The sequence below is a fragment of the Cucurbita pepo genome, chromosome LG01, assembly GCF_002806865.2.
Source record: "Cucurbita pepo subsp. pepo cultivar mu-cu-16 chromosome LG01, ASM280686v2, whole genome shotgun sequence".
Lineage (NCBI taxonomy): Eukaryota > Viridiplantae > Streptophyta > Magnoliopsida > Cucurbitales > Cucurbitaceae > Cucurbita > Cucurbita pepo.
The window spans coordinates 10,335,015-10,351,873 of record NC_036638.1 but is presented as its reverse complement, the minus strand read 5'-3'; the positions used below and the strand labels follow the sequence as shown (position 1 = coordinate 10,351,873).

The 16,859-nt window shown below is 34.8% G+C and overlaps 1 protein-coding gene across 1 annotated transcript; it reads right to left on the bottom strand.

Annotated features, from left to right (window-relative positions):
- Positions 1–1,331: 1,331 nt before the first annotated feature.
- LOC111806211 (SEC12-like protein 2) lies at positions 1,332–15,893 on the bottom strand. The gene is made up of 10 exons (XM_023691586.1): positions 15,508–15,893; positions 12,547–12,641; positions 9,833–9,983; positions 9,177–9,268; positions 8,947–9,040; positions 3,564–3,639; positions 3,365–3,485; positions 2,663–2,779; positions 2,508–2,575; positions 1,332–1,694 (listed from the first exon to the last, which is right to left on the bottom strand). Exons 1-10 carry the CDS (start codon positions 15,811–15,813, stop codon positions 1,585–1,587), a joined length of 1,230 nt encoding a protein of 409 aa, XP_023547354.1. The 5' UTR covers positions 15,814–15,893; the 3' UTR covers positions 1,332–1,584.
- Positions 15,894–16,859: the final 966 nt, after the last annotated feature.

Genomic DNA, 16,859 nt, shown 5'->3' with positions numbered 1-16,859 from the left:
GCAATTTTTTTTTTTCTTGTTGTACAAACCACAATAATTCGAATTAGAGGCCTATAGTTCTAGAATGCATTTAAATTTTAGAGGACAATAATTTATGAGAATTAGAGGCCTATAGTTCTAGGACGCATTCAAGTTTTAGAGGGACAAAGCTTGTCACATACAAAGGCCTCCAGTCGAAAGACTAGTGTGGCCGGTTTAGTTTAATTGGTCACCCTTTGTTCAAGTAGACCCAATTATTCATAACACACTCAATTGGTAAGAAAGCAATGTTATAGGTTTAAAAAAAATTAAACAACCACAACTTTGATAGCATATAATTGGAAGGGGAAGAATTAACAACTAGTCACATCTCTACAGAACATTTTGAGAGGAAGAATTGACAACTAGTCACACTTCTATAGAACATTTTGAGACATTTTAGCCCTGGTGGGTATAGATATATGATTTTGGAGAATAGCTATACATCCCGTATTGACACAATTGCAATATTAAAGATCTAACTATACATGAAAGCAAGTAAAAGCCGTTTAAAACGGATATGCAGTCATAGACAACACGTTCTGGATAAGCATAATCGAGACATCCAACACGTGGCCACATGCAACACGCTTTGGACAAGCATGACTGTGATACTCCCTACACGTTTCCTGCACCAAGCTTATCACAATGAATGAATTGAGCAAATTAAAATCGATATAATCAATCTATATTGAACTAACCAATTTTCATTCAATTTTGGTCGCACTCGTTTTTTGTTACCAATATAGAGGGTTAAGGATGTAGTGATATACTCTTTGAGAAGCAGATCTAATAGATGATTGCAATCTCACTACAATAAAAAGTAACAAAAGAAAATAGATGATAGAAGCAAGCAAACTACAACACTAGCAACTTCTACAAACTCATTCTGAACATATTGCTGCCTTGATGCTTGAAGCTTCACAATAGACCTCTTTTCAAAGGTTTTATTTTTAGTTTCTAAGAGTTCGATGATGTTTTGACTAGTTGAACCATAATGAAATTAACAAATAATTACGAGCTAAGTTTGATAGGTCAAACTATTAAAAAATTGGCGTAATTGCCTTAATGGGACTGCTATGCAAACCAGGGCAAAAGCTCATTGATGGTTCATTTTTGTACAAGCTTGAATCTAATTATAAATTGCCTATAAAGCTCTCGACCCTCCTTTAAAAGTGACAAATCAAAGAGATACATAAGCTCATTCTACAAAAGTCTATGGTTTGTATACTTGATACTTCACAATTAACCTTTTGCAGCTAAGTTCATTTTTCTCAACATTGTATCCAGCAATCACATTCACAGGAGGAATTGTCGAAAGCACTTTGTCCTTCTCATCTATTCTTCAATGTTAGAGAGGAAAAAAAAATAGAACAAACTTAAAGAGGGTAGATCAAGAAAATTTCAATTTTGAACATTAACAAAACTGTGGAAATTTTACATATATGATCATAGAACTAGGACAGTGCTTATTTGAATTTGAATATAACAAATATGCTATGGGAGAGTCAAAACAGTTCCAATTAAGATTGATAGGCTTTGAGTTCCTCAACATTCCACCTTCATTTAACCACTGGAAAAGGTGGGAAGCTCAAACTTGTCAAATTTACCATTCTTGATTAAATATGCAGCAACGGCAATTAACAAAATGAATATGATGACCCACAAGTTCATTCCTGCAAGCAAATAAATGGTGATTTAGTGATACCCTCGGGCCTCCATTTGCTATTAGATTAGTAAAGTTTATTAACGCTCTTATGTAACAAGTCATTATACTACATGAATTAAATGTCAATTTTAGGTTAAAAGAAGATATATATGAAGTTCGGACCCTTCATACATACATCATCTACGAATAAAAAATATCTAAGTTAATGTTAAAAAAAATATACCAACATTAGAAAAAGCCTAAAACATCAAACATGATGGTCAAAATCAGTGTTAAAACTATGCGTTCACCAAATGCACAACACCTCAAGGTGGACATAGGAACCAGAGGTAATCATTACTCAGATATAGTTAAGAAGAAATGTCCTACACCAAATATAGACAAAGTGAGACAGTTCCACTAAGGAGCGGTGAAGGCATCTTAGCCATTTTTATTCTATCATTTTCAGTTTAATGAGAGAACATCGGTGAAAACATATATTTTCATGATTTTTTCTTTTTAAGTAAAATTTTCCTAAGACTAGGCTACATCAAGCACATCGTATCTTTCACCATTAACCATGACCAAACAATAAAGAACATAAAATCCTTCGATTAAAAGCCCAAAGTTATATCATGCTGTTTTCTATCAAAACTGGTAGCAGGCTTATGTATCATGCTGTTTTAAACATAAGCCTGCTACTAGAGATGGTGCAGTGTGCGTGGATATCATTCTATATCATGTTTCTATAGGTCAAGTGCAGTAAGGTGACAATTGACAACTGATGGCATGTGATGATAGACATTTGAGTTATCAGACCATAAAGCAAGGATACAAGTACCGTTTTTCTGCTCCTCCTCGATTACAGTCACCCTAACACTGGAGTCCATTGATGCAGAAACCAAAGCCCTGGATTAAAAAAAAAATAACATCCTTCATAATCAATATTATTACAGTGATATCTAATTATGTTAAACGGAGATGTTTGATTAAAACCTTGAATCATGGAAAAAGCTCATTGCAGTTACAAAACCAAGGTGTGCCTTCTTAACTATCTTTTGGACTCGCATGCTGGTTGAATTTATGATCAGAACATCTCCCTGAGTTGTACCACTACACCAATAATGAAGCAGAAATTGTTACTGAGTGTATTCAAACTACAACACCATTCATATTCAAGAGTAGCCTAGCCAGCAAGGTAACAAAAAACAATGTTATTCGTTATTTGGAATAGAATAGTTACTAGTGAAGGCATAAGTTAAAAGGACTGTAATAATCATTTTTTTGTTTTCAACTTAATCTCATTTGCAAAATAACCTTTCGAAATTTTTAGTCCACACGGACAAACAGGAAAAGATAAATAACCTTGTCCGGAATTTTTCTGATAAGTTAGATATGTCATGCATGAAACAGAGTCTACAGTTTTCCCACTACCTAATAGGCCTTATTGCCCCAAAAATTGGGTCTGATTAAAACCAATCTCACAGTGCACCCTAACGAAGACCTAAGCAAATCATGGGCAACACAACATAGAGCATCCCACAAGGTTAGAACACCTAGGTAGCTGGAATTTCACCTCCCATTTAATGGTATTTGACATATTCTAAACATGGACATCATAATAGGAGGAACGACTGCAATGTTCCGGTATCAAAATAGCAGATAACTTGCATGAAAAAAAATCACTTATTTTAGTACCAGGCAAGGAGCTTCCCATTAGCTGAAACATTGAATGCAGTAATATTATCACGAGTTATGAGCTTTGAGGCTACCCTCCTCCAAGTGGTTGCATCCCAGGTTACAATGGCTCCACCTTTGCCTATTTAATAGAATCCTCACCAAGATTAGATAACAATAGAATTATAGGGCAAACATAACTCGGAAGAAATCTCTTTACCAGTCACTGTAGCAGTGTATAAAACCATATTCCCGTTGTTGGCCAAAGAAAATCTGCATGAGACAAAAACCTCATCCTGCAAGACACACCAACAAGTTTTTTGGGAAGAGACATATTTCATTGATTAATAAAATAAAAGGAGTTTTGAAAAAAGCTTCAAATAAAGGTGAGATACAATAAAGCTGAAATCAACAAAGAAAGAATATAATCAGAAAATGGAAGTTTATGTTTACACTGACACATAGCATGATATAAAAGCAAATTCATGAAGCTATCTAAGGTTGAGAAATCATCCTTGAAAATTCGATCATCTCTCAAAACTAGAGATACCAAAATAAAACTTAGCTAGCCAGAAAGTTCTTTTTACACCATAGAAAGGATTACCACAAAAACTGAATCAAGGATACCAAAAACATCATTTGACAAAACCATAGACTAACCAAAAGCATCAAACATTGCCCGACACCATGAGGCAATAAGAGCACTAAGAAAAGAAATGACAAGGATGCTCCAAATTAGAAAAACGCATCACACAACAAGGAGAGAAGGTAAACTGAGGCATTCTCCTTTGAAATCGAATAACTATGTCAAGACCTCCAAGATTAAGCTCCCATAAAAAGAATTTAAAAAAAAAAAAAAATCTTAGGATAGGCATCTTTTCAAACCATCAAATAAAGGTTGTTAGAACAATGATATGTAGCAGAAACTAGCCACGTAAACAGGGTTAAAAGAGACCAACGCCAAGAATCAAAAGTTATATTATAAATGATAGTGTTAAATCACCCATGAACCCAAAAACTTAAGTTGTTGGGTTAAAGTAAATGTAATTATATTAATACTTTAACGCTCCCCTACTTGAGGGCTTGAAAATTTGTATTTCTAACAAGCGGAAATCAATATTATTTAGGGCGAATATGAGATTACATTGGTTTGAACCCAAGACTTCCTAATTTGATATCATATTGATTTTCCAGGAAAAATTCAGAAAATAATTATTTCTCATTATAAAAGAATTACAAAGGTCTATCTTAAGTAAAAGAAAGACCTAATACATCAATCGAAAGAACTTATACAATCACACTTTAAATAAAAACTACCATCAAAACAAACCTACAGATTGAAAATGGGAGAGACTGGCCCATACAATCACCACTAAATCATTAAGATCATGATGAAGCCCAAATCCCAAGCTTCTTGTGAACTATTCCAAACTTGAGCAAGCATTACAATAATTCGAATAGGTCAAGTGGTTATTCAAAAAAGTCTTGGAAAATTGTAGCAATAATTCCACAAGTCAAACAAGAGTTATGCCAAAAGGACGAAACAAATAAACACCAAGGAGATTTGTATGGACCCTCGTGATGTGCTTTGGCAAAAGGAAATTAGCCTCTGAATGATAGTATTTATCAACAATGATGTTGGGCCAATGAGCATCTTGCTCATGCAAAAACAAATGAAGTTTAAGAACACCCTTCTTCTGAGATGCTGTCCAATCATCAATCACCTCATTTGCAATTGAAGAAGCATCCAAAATTTGTCTATTAGCCACAAAGGCCATTTGCTTTTCAATACTAAAAAGCAGGACATTCTTGAATCAATTAGATAAAACACTGGACTTAAACTTAGGGACGAAAAATAATAGTACTGTATTTGTTCTTACCCATCTAAACAAATACACGGTCCTCATATATAGAAGACAGAACATGAACCAATAGGGAAAGTACAATATACACAAGGCAACTTGTTTGTTGATACACGGTTCAACACTCTCCCTCCTGGTTTGTTGATATCTTCCATAGGCAACTTGTTTGATAAGTTTATCAAATTGTCTTTTTGAAAGACCTATAATTAACATATCAACCGTTTTTTTTTTTTTTTCTTTTCATTTTTTTGTCGACAAAAGATAAGATATGCATATTACACTTGCATTAATCTTCGGTTTTATGAAATAATGTCAACTTCAATATGCTTAGATCTATCATGTAAGACTAAATTATCAGTTCTTGTTATCACAATTGACCTATATAGGTGCTTTGAGACAATTTCCAAGTATCCTGTTAATCCATATACCTTCGCAAATTACATGTAGTAAGGCTCTAAATTCAACTTCAGCACTACTTGTGACTAATATATTTTGTTTTTTATTCTGCTATGTACTAAATTTCCTCCAACAAACGAACAATAAGTAGATGTAAATCTTCTATCAGTAGTGCTTCCAACCTAATCTGCATTAATAAACACTTCAACTTGAAAATTGTCATGCTTCTGAAATAATACACCTATACCTGGAGTTCCTTTCAAATATCTCAGAATTTTGTATACTACTTCGAAATGAATGGGTCCAGGTGAATGCATGAATTGACTCACCATACTTGATATAAATGTTATATATAGATGTATGAGATAAATTGATTAGTCTACCATAAGTCTTAGGTGTTTGTCTTTGTTCTTTACTTCTTCAACTTCTACAAGTTCTAACTTCTAGACTCGATTCATAGGAGTTCCTGTTGTTTGACAACCGAAGTAAACATGTGTCTTGAACTAAGTCAATTACATATTTCTTTTGATAAACAAAAATAGATCCAATTCAATAAAATTATGTTTCGTAATTTCGTGATCCAATTTTTTCAATTTTGAACTTATTTTTGGATACAAATCACGAGAATTTATATTTTTCCTCGAATCTTTCATCGAGAGGTAAAGGATTAAATCCTTTTAAGAAAAAAAGTTTTTGATCGGAATATTAATAATTCCGAAGGATCCCTTAACTATTAAGGGATTAATAGAACGAATCGCACTTTTACCACTAAACTATATCCGCTACAATGCAATTATTGCATATAAATTGACCTTTTGTCGAAGACGAAAATAAGTCGTAGTAATAAATAATAAAAAGATCGGATCAGAAAAGAATCATGAAAATTCGAACGTTGACGTATTTTCATCAGGGCGACTGATGAGATTAGGAAAAGAGGACTCATTTTAATTAAAAAATTAACAAGTTTTTTAATTCTATTCTAGTAAAGTACTAAAATAAAGAATAATAGTAAGGAATGGCACCTTGATTCTATATCATCTTTTTCTGTATCATAGGAATCAAATAATAAATCTTCTTATGATTCTTGTTGTTTCGATTTTTTTTGTTTCAAAAAAATTTTGTGTTTTCAAATAAAAAAAATAATTTTATCTTAAGTCTCGTTTCGGTAGTAGACCAATTTGTTAACATCCCCCTGAGCCATTTTTATCTAACTCTCCCTAAAAAGAAATTCAAGACTTCGAAGTTTGTTCTTAAGATCAATTACACAACTAAAATAGTAGTTTTATTATTCCCATATGATCCGTTGACTTTGAAGGTAGCCATAGCTAGTCTGATAAAGAATCAGACCAAAGGAAAGCTCTTATACCAAATGATAAGGAATCACTACAAGGGAAGTAAAATTTAGATTACCTTGTTGATCGAATGTCTCAAGGCAAGAATACTTGTTTGAGATTTGAATCACTCCACAGGCAAGATCGATCATATCTAGCTTGAATGATTCTAAACATGCAATCTAAACTACATAGAATTGCAAAGGAAAGGTAAGAGCACTTAGCCCTAATAATAAAGAATCACTCCAAGGGAAAGTAAAATCCAAATTACCTTGTTGATCAAATATCTCAAGGCAAGAATATTTGTTTGAGANATGATTCTAAACATGCAATCTAAACTACATAGAATTGCAAAGGAAAGGTAAGAGCACTTAGCCCTAATAATAAAGAATCACTCCAAGGGAAAGTAAAATCCAAATTACCTTGTTGATCAAATATCTCAAGGCAAGAATATTTGTTTGAGATTCGAATCACTCCACAAGCAAGATCGATCATGTCTAGCTTGAATGATTCTACATGCAACCTAAACTACATTGAATTGCAAAGGAACTTCTATTGGCTAAAAGAAAACACAAATACTATTTTTACTAAGTCTCTTTACAAATATAAGATACATGGCTTCATATAACCTCAAAATGAAAACTTTTAACCTTCCAAGAGTGATAACTTTCATACTTTATGACCATAATTAGCCACTATGTATACTTTATGGCCACAATTAACCACTACGTAAATAAGCCTTAAAATACATTAAAGAAACACCATAACTCTAAATTACCATCCACCCAAAATTTGTAACCATCCAAGAATAAATGAAGCTTGAACAACATTTTCTTCACATCTTCCTTAAAGTTTATCTTGTATGATTGATGTCATGGTTCATATCATAGTCACTACTTTCCCAAAGCATTCAAACCAAGCTCTTCAAGCCCACTTGAGACCATATAAGGATTTCTTTAATCGGCAAACTTTACAACTTCAAGTTCAATATCAATCTTGGTGCTTGGCTATTCTTCTAAACTTTACTCATAAATACCTCTTCTTCTAAATCAGAGTAAAAAGAAATGTGAAATGGAAATATTTCCATAGTGGTTGAGGATGAGATGATATCTGGATGGAGTGGTGGTCAGGCTTTCAACGAGTGAAAAGCATAAGAAAAATGCTAAAAGAATAAATTTCTAGATGTAACTTGGGAGTAAGAAGTGGGCCATGCTTCTCACTCTCTCATGGATTCCAGGGGTAGAACCAGATTCCATAGTCAAGAAAAGCAATTAATAAACAAATTATCACTTCTACCATGCATTCAGTCAGTATGAAGGGTCTTGGTCGAGGTCGAAATCTTATTGGTGTCAAGGATATACTCCATATCAAGCAGGAGATTTTGCTATTCAAAAAAAAAAAAAAAAAAAATTACAGGAAAGGCATAAAGTAAAGAGAAGCCTCCAAAAGCACCCAACGAAATCACACATCAAGAAAGCCCCAAAAAGACCAAAAGAATCCCTGCCCACCCAATCCCCCTCAAAACACAACCTATAAGAAAAATGTTGTTGACGTTAGCATGTCAGAAAGATTAAGATACCTCACAATTTTATAAAACATATGAGTTACTCTCTCATTGCCACATGGTTTTGAGATGGAACCCTATGTTTATTTAATATGCTATCATAGCCCATGAAGCCTAAATGGGTATTTGGTCTCAAAAATATCAAGATCCGACCCAATAATGGGGTAGTCGAAGAAGCACCATCTTGAAGGGGTATGTTAAGGATCTCACATCAAAAAAATGAAGAGATCTCACTCTATAAGATCCATGAGTTGCTCCTCTTATTACAAATTAGTTTTGAGATGGAACCTCATGTTTATCTAATAAAGGCAAATACAAGTACATGTCAGTCAATGACACCACACGAACCCAAATATCAAAGGGAATACAATAAAGAGCTTAACATAGATGCAAATGCCTCAAAAACTAAATGCACAAGGCCTTCAAATAATAAAACAATTATTTACTCACATTTCCTTTTGGAAGAGCAGTTACTACAGTTGATGAAGTCACATCCCACACTCTACAAGGGCCACCTAAGGAGACCAGATACTTGCCATCAGGACTGCAAAAGTAAAATGACACCTATCACCAAAACTTCATCACGCAAATGGAGTTTAGATAAACAAACAACATACACTTATCATATTATCTAACATATGCAGGATCTATCAAGAAAAAGAAACTATAACATTGCAGACCTGAAATCCAAGTCCTTCACAGTAGAATGGGCATTGGGTTCATTGAGAATAATGTCCAAGCTAGGCCACTTGAAGACCCTTAAATTTCCATCCTGTACTGCATTCAAATCAGAGAATAATAATGCAAGCTACTTCTAGATAAAAATCAAACATCCTAAAGAATTTTAATATATGCATGCAATGTGTTAAATCACTCTTCAACCCAATAGCTCAAGTTGATGGGTTGCGGTAAACTTAATCATATCAATAATTTAGCACTCTCCCTCACGTGTGGGCTTCGAAATTTGTAGAAAGTCCAACAAGTAAAAATCAATATTAATTGGAGAGAATGACATGAAGTTTGAACATATGACATTCTACTCTAGTAACATGTTAAATAATCATTTAACCTAAAAGCTTAAGCTATGGGTTACAGTGAACTTAATGATATCAAAACTTCACCATAATAAAATGACAGAACAGAGTTGCAAACAGCGAGCACTTGGAGAAATGCATAAGTTATTAACATTTTAGGTTTCTAATGATTGAATTTGTAAGCTCCTTTTGCCTCTTTGGAAGAATACCTTAACTCCCCACCCTCTCATACTTTAAATTGTGTGCAGTATAGAAAGTTGTTTCCTTCCCAAAAAAGATCAATCAAATAGAAAAATTCCTACCTCGCCACCAGTGGCAAGCAATGAGCCCTCGTTGTTAAATTTCAAGGCTAACTGCAGTCCAACATCTTCCAACTGGCTGAGCACCTTCTGAGAGAGTTTTAGACCGAGTTTCTGGTCTCCATCGTCCTTTTTGATATCCAATTTAAACAAGCTGAATAAAGAGAGCAAAATATTAATTACAAATCGAAGCTTCTCAAGTTACACCATGATATAAAAGATGACAATCAAATTAACCACAGGATACGACTCCAACTTGCAGTTAAATATTATGAAACAGTAACTTCTCTTAAGGAAAACTTCAACTCTATTTTGGGATGATGAACAGGAAGATTAATTTCAAGACTGAAAGTACTGTACTCCAGTCTTATTTCATAATTGACAAATTGGAGGACCTTAACATGAGAAACATGGATATAAAAATACCAAACTGTTGCAACTTCTTAGTTTTTGTCATATGTCATGAATGCCTATCTGTTTTGTAGTTCAGGATAGAATTTTACTCATAATCAAAGAGGCTAAGCAAGGAAAAGGAAATGTTCAGGCAAGCAAATATATGCTCTCTACTCTCTCTCTTTCTCTTTCCTTCCTTCTCTTCTCCAATCCTAGCTTTCATACATCTTCGAGTTCATCCATTTTAGCCTTCTTATCAGTCACAAATCAAGTTATGTTTAAGGATATTTCAGAATATGAAGCCTTTTACCATAGGAAAGGACTTTTCATCAATTCTTTAGGCTCTGATTTTTAGAGATTGAAAACAAAATAGTTCTTGCCTTTTCTCCATTGTTGTTCATCATAAGAAATTCTTTGGTTCGAGGAAGCTTCAGTTGACCTTATGCAGTCTCTATTAACATCACACTTCTTTAGGCCTGTTAAGGGTGAGTTTGTAATTTGTCGGTTAAGTAAGAAGATGAATTGTTTTGGCTGGATTCTCAAGGTATTGTTATAAAACCTTCTGGTCGTAGATCAGTAGTTATGGTTCCAGCTAGTAACAACAAAAACGATTGGTTGGGTTTTTGGGAAATGATTTGAGATGGTTTTTTAAATCATTTGGATGGGTAAAACGATCATAATGAAGTACATATGCTGAGTTGGTAAAAAGGAAGAATCATTCTTCTCTTTGTCAAGGAATTTTTGTCTTATTCTGTCTCTAGATTCTTCAAATCAACGTCATTGGATTAAGAAAGAACAAGACTCTAGAGATTGGTTTAGAAAGATAAAGTAGTCTTTAAAAATTTTAGTGACTGATTTGTGTTTAACCAGTTGTTTGCCCATTATAAATGGAAGGATGTTAAGCAAACATTAGAAAAGCATCATCAGGGACGGTTGGTCATCAACCCGTTTATGGCCAATAAGGCAACGTTGAAGATGGAAGAAAATGTTATACAAAAGTATTGCGGTGGAAAATAGAGAATTCTTAGAAACTTCATCTAAAATTGGAAAAATGGTTACAGGATAAGCACTCTTGTCTAGCATCCATTGTGATCAAAGATAAAGAGAAGAGGAGATTTTCTGGACAACGATTCTCATAATATTGAATTCCTTGCAAGTTTTCCTTTTCAATTAAGCTTTGTGGTTTACAAATGTGCGAAATTCCATCGTTAAATGCCTTCGGAAAAATACTAAGAAGATCCACAAGGAATACTTTTAATGCTTCAATGAATATTTTGTCTTCGAGCATAGGTTTTCCCTTTGAAGTTTGTTTCCTGGTGAGGTGTTTTTGGTTTCAGCATCTTTTGATATTTCAGTTGCCTTCATAATTGGGGTTTATTGGTTGTCATTTTCTAAGAAGCTCTCTTGCACAAATAATTACAGAGGTTCAGCGGCCAACATTAATTTCACAATTTATGTCAAGATAGCTTTAACTTCTTCATTAGAATATTAGCTGAAGATGTTCGCCGCGCTTTTACTCCAGGCTTTTTGGCTCTTGCCTTCTACCAAGAAGTTATTTCGGCTACATTAATCATTAGGGCTTCCTTATCGTTTCAAGGCAGCATTTAATGTAGTTTTTTCGTTGTTTCAAGGTAGCTCTTGGTTCATGATAGTACTAATTTTAACGCTAAACTCCTTGGAACTATCAAATGTTCTCTCGATTTATTCATTGATCATTTATTATTCGAGAAAAATGAACCTTTTTTGAAAGTTTAAGTAGTTTTTTGGCATTTCTCCTAAATATATATTCAATTTGAAGATGTGTGAATTTTATCTTCCAAGGCTCACTTTGAGATTTATTTTCAACATTTCTTATGGAGTCAAATACCGCTATGTAGTGCTCATTTATCGGCTTGGATAGCTCATCTCAAAGAGGAATTCAAAAGAATTCAAAAGAAATTTTTGTGTTAAATACAGTTCCTTGAAATGAAGACTGAAATTCTTCGCCAATACTTGATGGAGCTTTCAAAAGCCTATTTCAACTTCTATGAGCAGTTCAATGTTAATTCTCTTGATTCAATTTGATGAATGAGTTCTTTGTCAACTTTTTAAGTTTATTATTTGTTATGGGTTGCCGTTTCTTTGTATTTCTCTTTATTTTTCTTTTTCATTCTTTTTGGAGTTTGTACCCTTTGATCAATTCTCTTTTTTGTTTCATACATGCCTACCTAAAACAGTTATTAGTATATTGAGATTTAGACTGGCCATAGGTCTATCGAAGAAAGAACTAATAATCATCATCTTTGGTTCGTATTAATTTATTCAGTTAACGGAAATAGTAGTACCTGCAACTTTTTGGAAAAGAACAAATAATTCCATCTCCAGCTGGATGAGCAGCCATTCTGTAAGGCAAATCAGAACCAGTTCCATATTTTGCAACCTGGAAGGATAGATCACTAATGAATGCATACCAACTAAAAAAAAGGCAGCAGCAAAAAATGATAGCAAAAGATAGTACGGAAATAGAGCAAAAAGCTACCAAATAAAAAGCATTCCACAGGATTCAAATAAATCTCATAAAATTACGATAACACAAATATGATAAAACGTTAACGAATGTAATAGCAAACTAACTAAAGAGGGGATATGAGCTAAATGCAGATCATAAAAAATAAAAAATAAAAAATAAAAAATAGATCATCTGATTTTGTTCAAACCAATCCTCAGAAATGATAACCTTGATGGCATTGACCCAAACCCTCCATGGTTTTAGTTAAAGCATGCTGCATTTGATGGTAATAGCCGATAGACAAATTGTCAATGCCATTCATTTGTTAAAGAAGGTATGTACGAAAGGAAGAATAGAAGGAAAATACATAGGAATTATCTTCAAATTAAATCTTGAGAAAGCTTATAACGATGTAGACTGGCCATTTTTGCATGCTATTTTCTCTAAGAAAGGCCTCAGCAGGTGATAGAAAAAGCAAATTATTGAATGCATTCTTAATGAAAATTGTTCCAATTGACTTGTCCACTTTATTTTGTTGGAAGATTGCTCGAGTCAGCTTCAAGATAGAGGAAAAAAGTTAGTAGTTACAGAAGATTTTCACATAGGTAAATGACACTGGCAGATCACAAACAACAATGTACATTTCTCTTCAGGAGATTAAGTCGAGGTGTCATTCAAATTGGTCGATCTTTGAGAAAATTTTTGGGAGTGGTGAAGGTTGTTAATCGTGCTTTTTAATTTTTTTTTTTTCTTTTCTTTTTTTCTTTTTTCTTTTTTTCTTTTTTGAAAGGAAACACAGTTATTACTCATGTTCACGACCAGCCTTAAGGGGAACCCAAGCCTCATGTGCATTTTTTGCCCCAACTTCGTGGCTTCGTCGGACCTCATGCGAGGTTTGTCTTCGCCAACTAAACATCACTTGTGCGGAATCCAAGCTTGTTCAGCCACACACGCCATCTACGCACGCACGTTCAATCGTCCGTGAAACAATCGACTTGCTTCTGCACTAGGCCAAGTCATTCAGTTTGACCTTGCCTCTACTCGGGGCCAAGGTCGCTCAATGTAACGTCGCATCTCATCGTGTCATCTTGGTTCCCAATCGACATGGCCCATATGTCTTGACATCCTCCCAAGTCACGAGGTGTCGTCGGCCATCACAACTCACTCGATCATGCAATCAAGAACAGGCCCACATGTCGTTCATAACATTGGGGCATCCCGAACATCCATTCATCCGGGTTCAATCGAGGCGTTGGCCCTCCCGTGCCCATGTCATGTCATTTACAGACACCATACTGGATAGCTGGTGCATAACCCAACCTCTAACACATGGACTAGGGCGCAATACCGGCACACCTGTGCTGCCCGGTACTGTCCTTGAAAAACCCATTTCAAAGGAAGTCGTCTGAGACACTCGTCTCGTAACGCTTGCCCTCACTATGACACACGTATGTGCTACAGGGTAATTCGCTTAAGCCATAAGGCCTAGGGGTGGTGGAGAGTTGATACTATGCCTCCCCCTATAGTACATTTTGAGGCATGTCCAATCCTTCTCGAGTAGACGTCATTTTGGCGAGCAAACATACAACCCTATGCATAGTCTGTCGAGTATCCGTTAACACCAAATTTGGTGAGATTTCATCTTTCGTATAGACAGACTTAATTCCAAAGTCGCATGCCAAAACTCATATTGAAACCTCAACTTCTGAGATTATGGCCCAGGGCCCTACTCGACCCTCTTCGAGCTTGTCTTCAACACTCGTGTCGCCTCGTTCTCTCAAACCTTGTGTATGTCTCGGCTTAGAGGACTTAACCATGAAAGTTGAGGAGGTTTCTTACAACCAAAGCCATCTGTCATTTTCTTCCTTTAGGTCCAATGCGCAAATGAGATTGGAGAAGGAGGCCCATCAAGTGATAGGTTCCTTTGAAAATATTCTAGCAGGAATAAAGATTAGTTGTTTACACTCCCAAGTCAGAGAATATTATATATTACATGAAAGAAATGATGTTGGTATGAACTATTGAGCAATTTCAATCTGTCATAAGGAGTTTCCTATAGAAGATTGAACATATATCTCCTCGATGATCCTTGGTCATCCCTTCAATGATAAATTCAAGATACTTTTAATGCTTGTTTGGCTATTTCATAGGAGTGTCTGTTAGAGAGGAATAGTTTTCAATAGGATCAGGGATGTACAGGCCTTTGTTAAATCATAAATGTAACAAAGAATTTATTTGTTCTGTTGCTTCTTCTTGATGTACTGAGACCAATTTCAAATTGGAGAGAATATTGGTCATCGACTTGGGCTAGGCTAGGAAGATGTTTTATCTTCATATGTGGCAACACTAATCATTTTTCTATTATAAAATTCACATTTCCAAGATTAAAGAAAACGAAAACATCAAAATGTACTGTAAAAACATCGGGTCAACCATAACTGCAGGAGAGTAAAGGACAATTATGCCACCGAATCATATCGAGATTTGAGGAGGCAAAATCAATGTAAGCAAGCAACGTCTTAGATTTTCAAATATTTACATAATGCAAACTTCGATATATTGGTGAAAAGAAATCACCAAAAAGAAAAACCAAACAGGATCGTAATTTAAAGACAGTAGGATATAGCACCTAGTCAGCAAGAGAATGAACAATCGAAGAAAAATCATAATCTACCCATTTCTGCTTCACTCAATAACATAGACGAAATAGAATAACGCCAAGCATTTACCAGTAAAGGAAAACTCGAACACGAAAAATAATCACCGAAGAACAGAGAGAGAGAGAGAGAGAGTTTACAGGTTGATCAGAGAGCGAGCGGGATTCAAAATCGAAATGAGCTAGTATGAGGGCATTGGAAATTCCACTCCGACCTTCTCCGCCACCGCCAGCGGCAGCTACGTAGTAATTAACTGCGGTGGTGGGATGAGATGGAAATGTTTTGTCGTCGGCGGAAACGTCACCGTCACCGTCACCGGATTGATCCCGATCAATTTCAGATTCTGGAGATTCTTTCTCGGATTTGAGAGAAATGGAAGGCACCCAAGCGGCTGCGTAGAAAGGGACGCCATACTTGCGAGAATTGGAAGGCTCGGGAGCTTCCATTTGGGTTGGGGGGTTTCTCGTTGTGTGTTGAGTGTCTGGTTTTGGTGCAAATTAAGCGAGAATATAGTCTCCTTGGGGCCTTTGCTCGCTTCTTCCGTTTTGTTTCATGTAACTCTCCTCTCTCTCATTTCACACCTCCTCTCTCCTTTGACTCTAAATTTTAAGTCAAAATATATTTTTAATACACGGGCCCGATCCAAATTTCGAATTGATTAGGTTTGTGGCCCGAACAATTCAAATAGAGTTCACAACCAAACTCGAAAAGAGTTGTTGTGTTATTTTTATTAGTTATTTAAAAAAAATTCATAAATCTCAAATTTCAAACTGTCACCGATCACAATGCTTGTTACAAATATTAAATATTTTTAATACTCATATACTAATCTTAGAATTAGAGTAGGATTGGAGCTTGACTCTATCTATTTACGAGTTGACTTGACCAAGAAAATGTCAACCCCTAAACTAACTCGTTTTTTTTTTTCGATTTTTTAAAAATTCAAATCGAAAAAAAAAAAATCCAACCTAACTCAATTTTCATGATCTAGGTTGAGTAGTCCAAGTTGATCCGATCTAGAATCATTTGAACACTTCTCGTATTAAAATAGAAAAAATATATAAAAATAGTCGAATTTGAAGGTAATTTGATTAAAGAATTTTTTTTTAAATTTTGACGTGATATAACCAATTGTTTGATAATTCTTATAAAGCAAGTTTCTCGATTGTTTGCATCTCTTCTACCATGCTTTATGTCGGTCTACTTTTTCGGTTGCTTCTTCATGATTTAAAGGTCAGAATTAGTAAGAACAAATTGACAATATGTATATATGTTAGCTACAGATTTATATTTCATTGGCGATGTCTCATCCGAAAATTCTTTAACAGAAGAGTTATTGTTTGGTGATGCTGAAGTCGATTGTGTTGTAGTAGAAGTACTGGAATATGCAACTTATGAATACTACATCTTTTATCTGAAATATTTTCATTGAGAGGGTTATACAATTTATCTGTTCTTGATTGAGTATAACAACCAATGAAAATGCATTTTT

Excerpts from the sequence above, each read along its gene's own strand:
- LOC111806211 (XM_023691586.1), bottom strand. The coding sequence starts at position 15,813 with ATGGAAGCTCCCGAGCCTTCCAATTCTCGCAAGTATGGCGTCCCTTTC. Across the intron at positions 3,486-3,563 it reads ATACACTGCTACAGTGACTG|GCAAAGGTGGAGCCATTGTA; the intron begins GTAAAGAGATTT and ends TCTATTAAATAG. Across the intron at positions 1,695-2,507 it reads CGAGGAGGAGCAGAAAAACG|GAATGAACTTGTGGGTCATC; the intron begins GTACTTGTATCC and ends ATTTGCTTGCAG.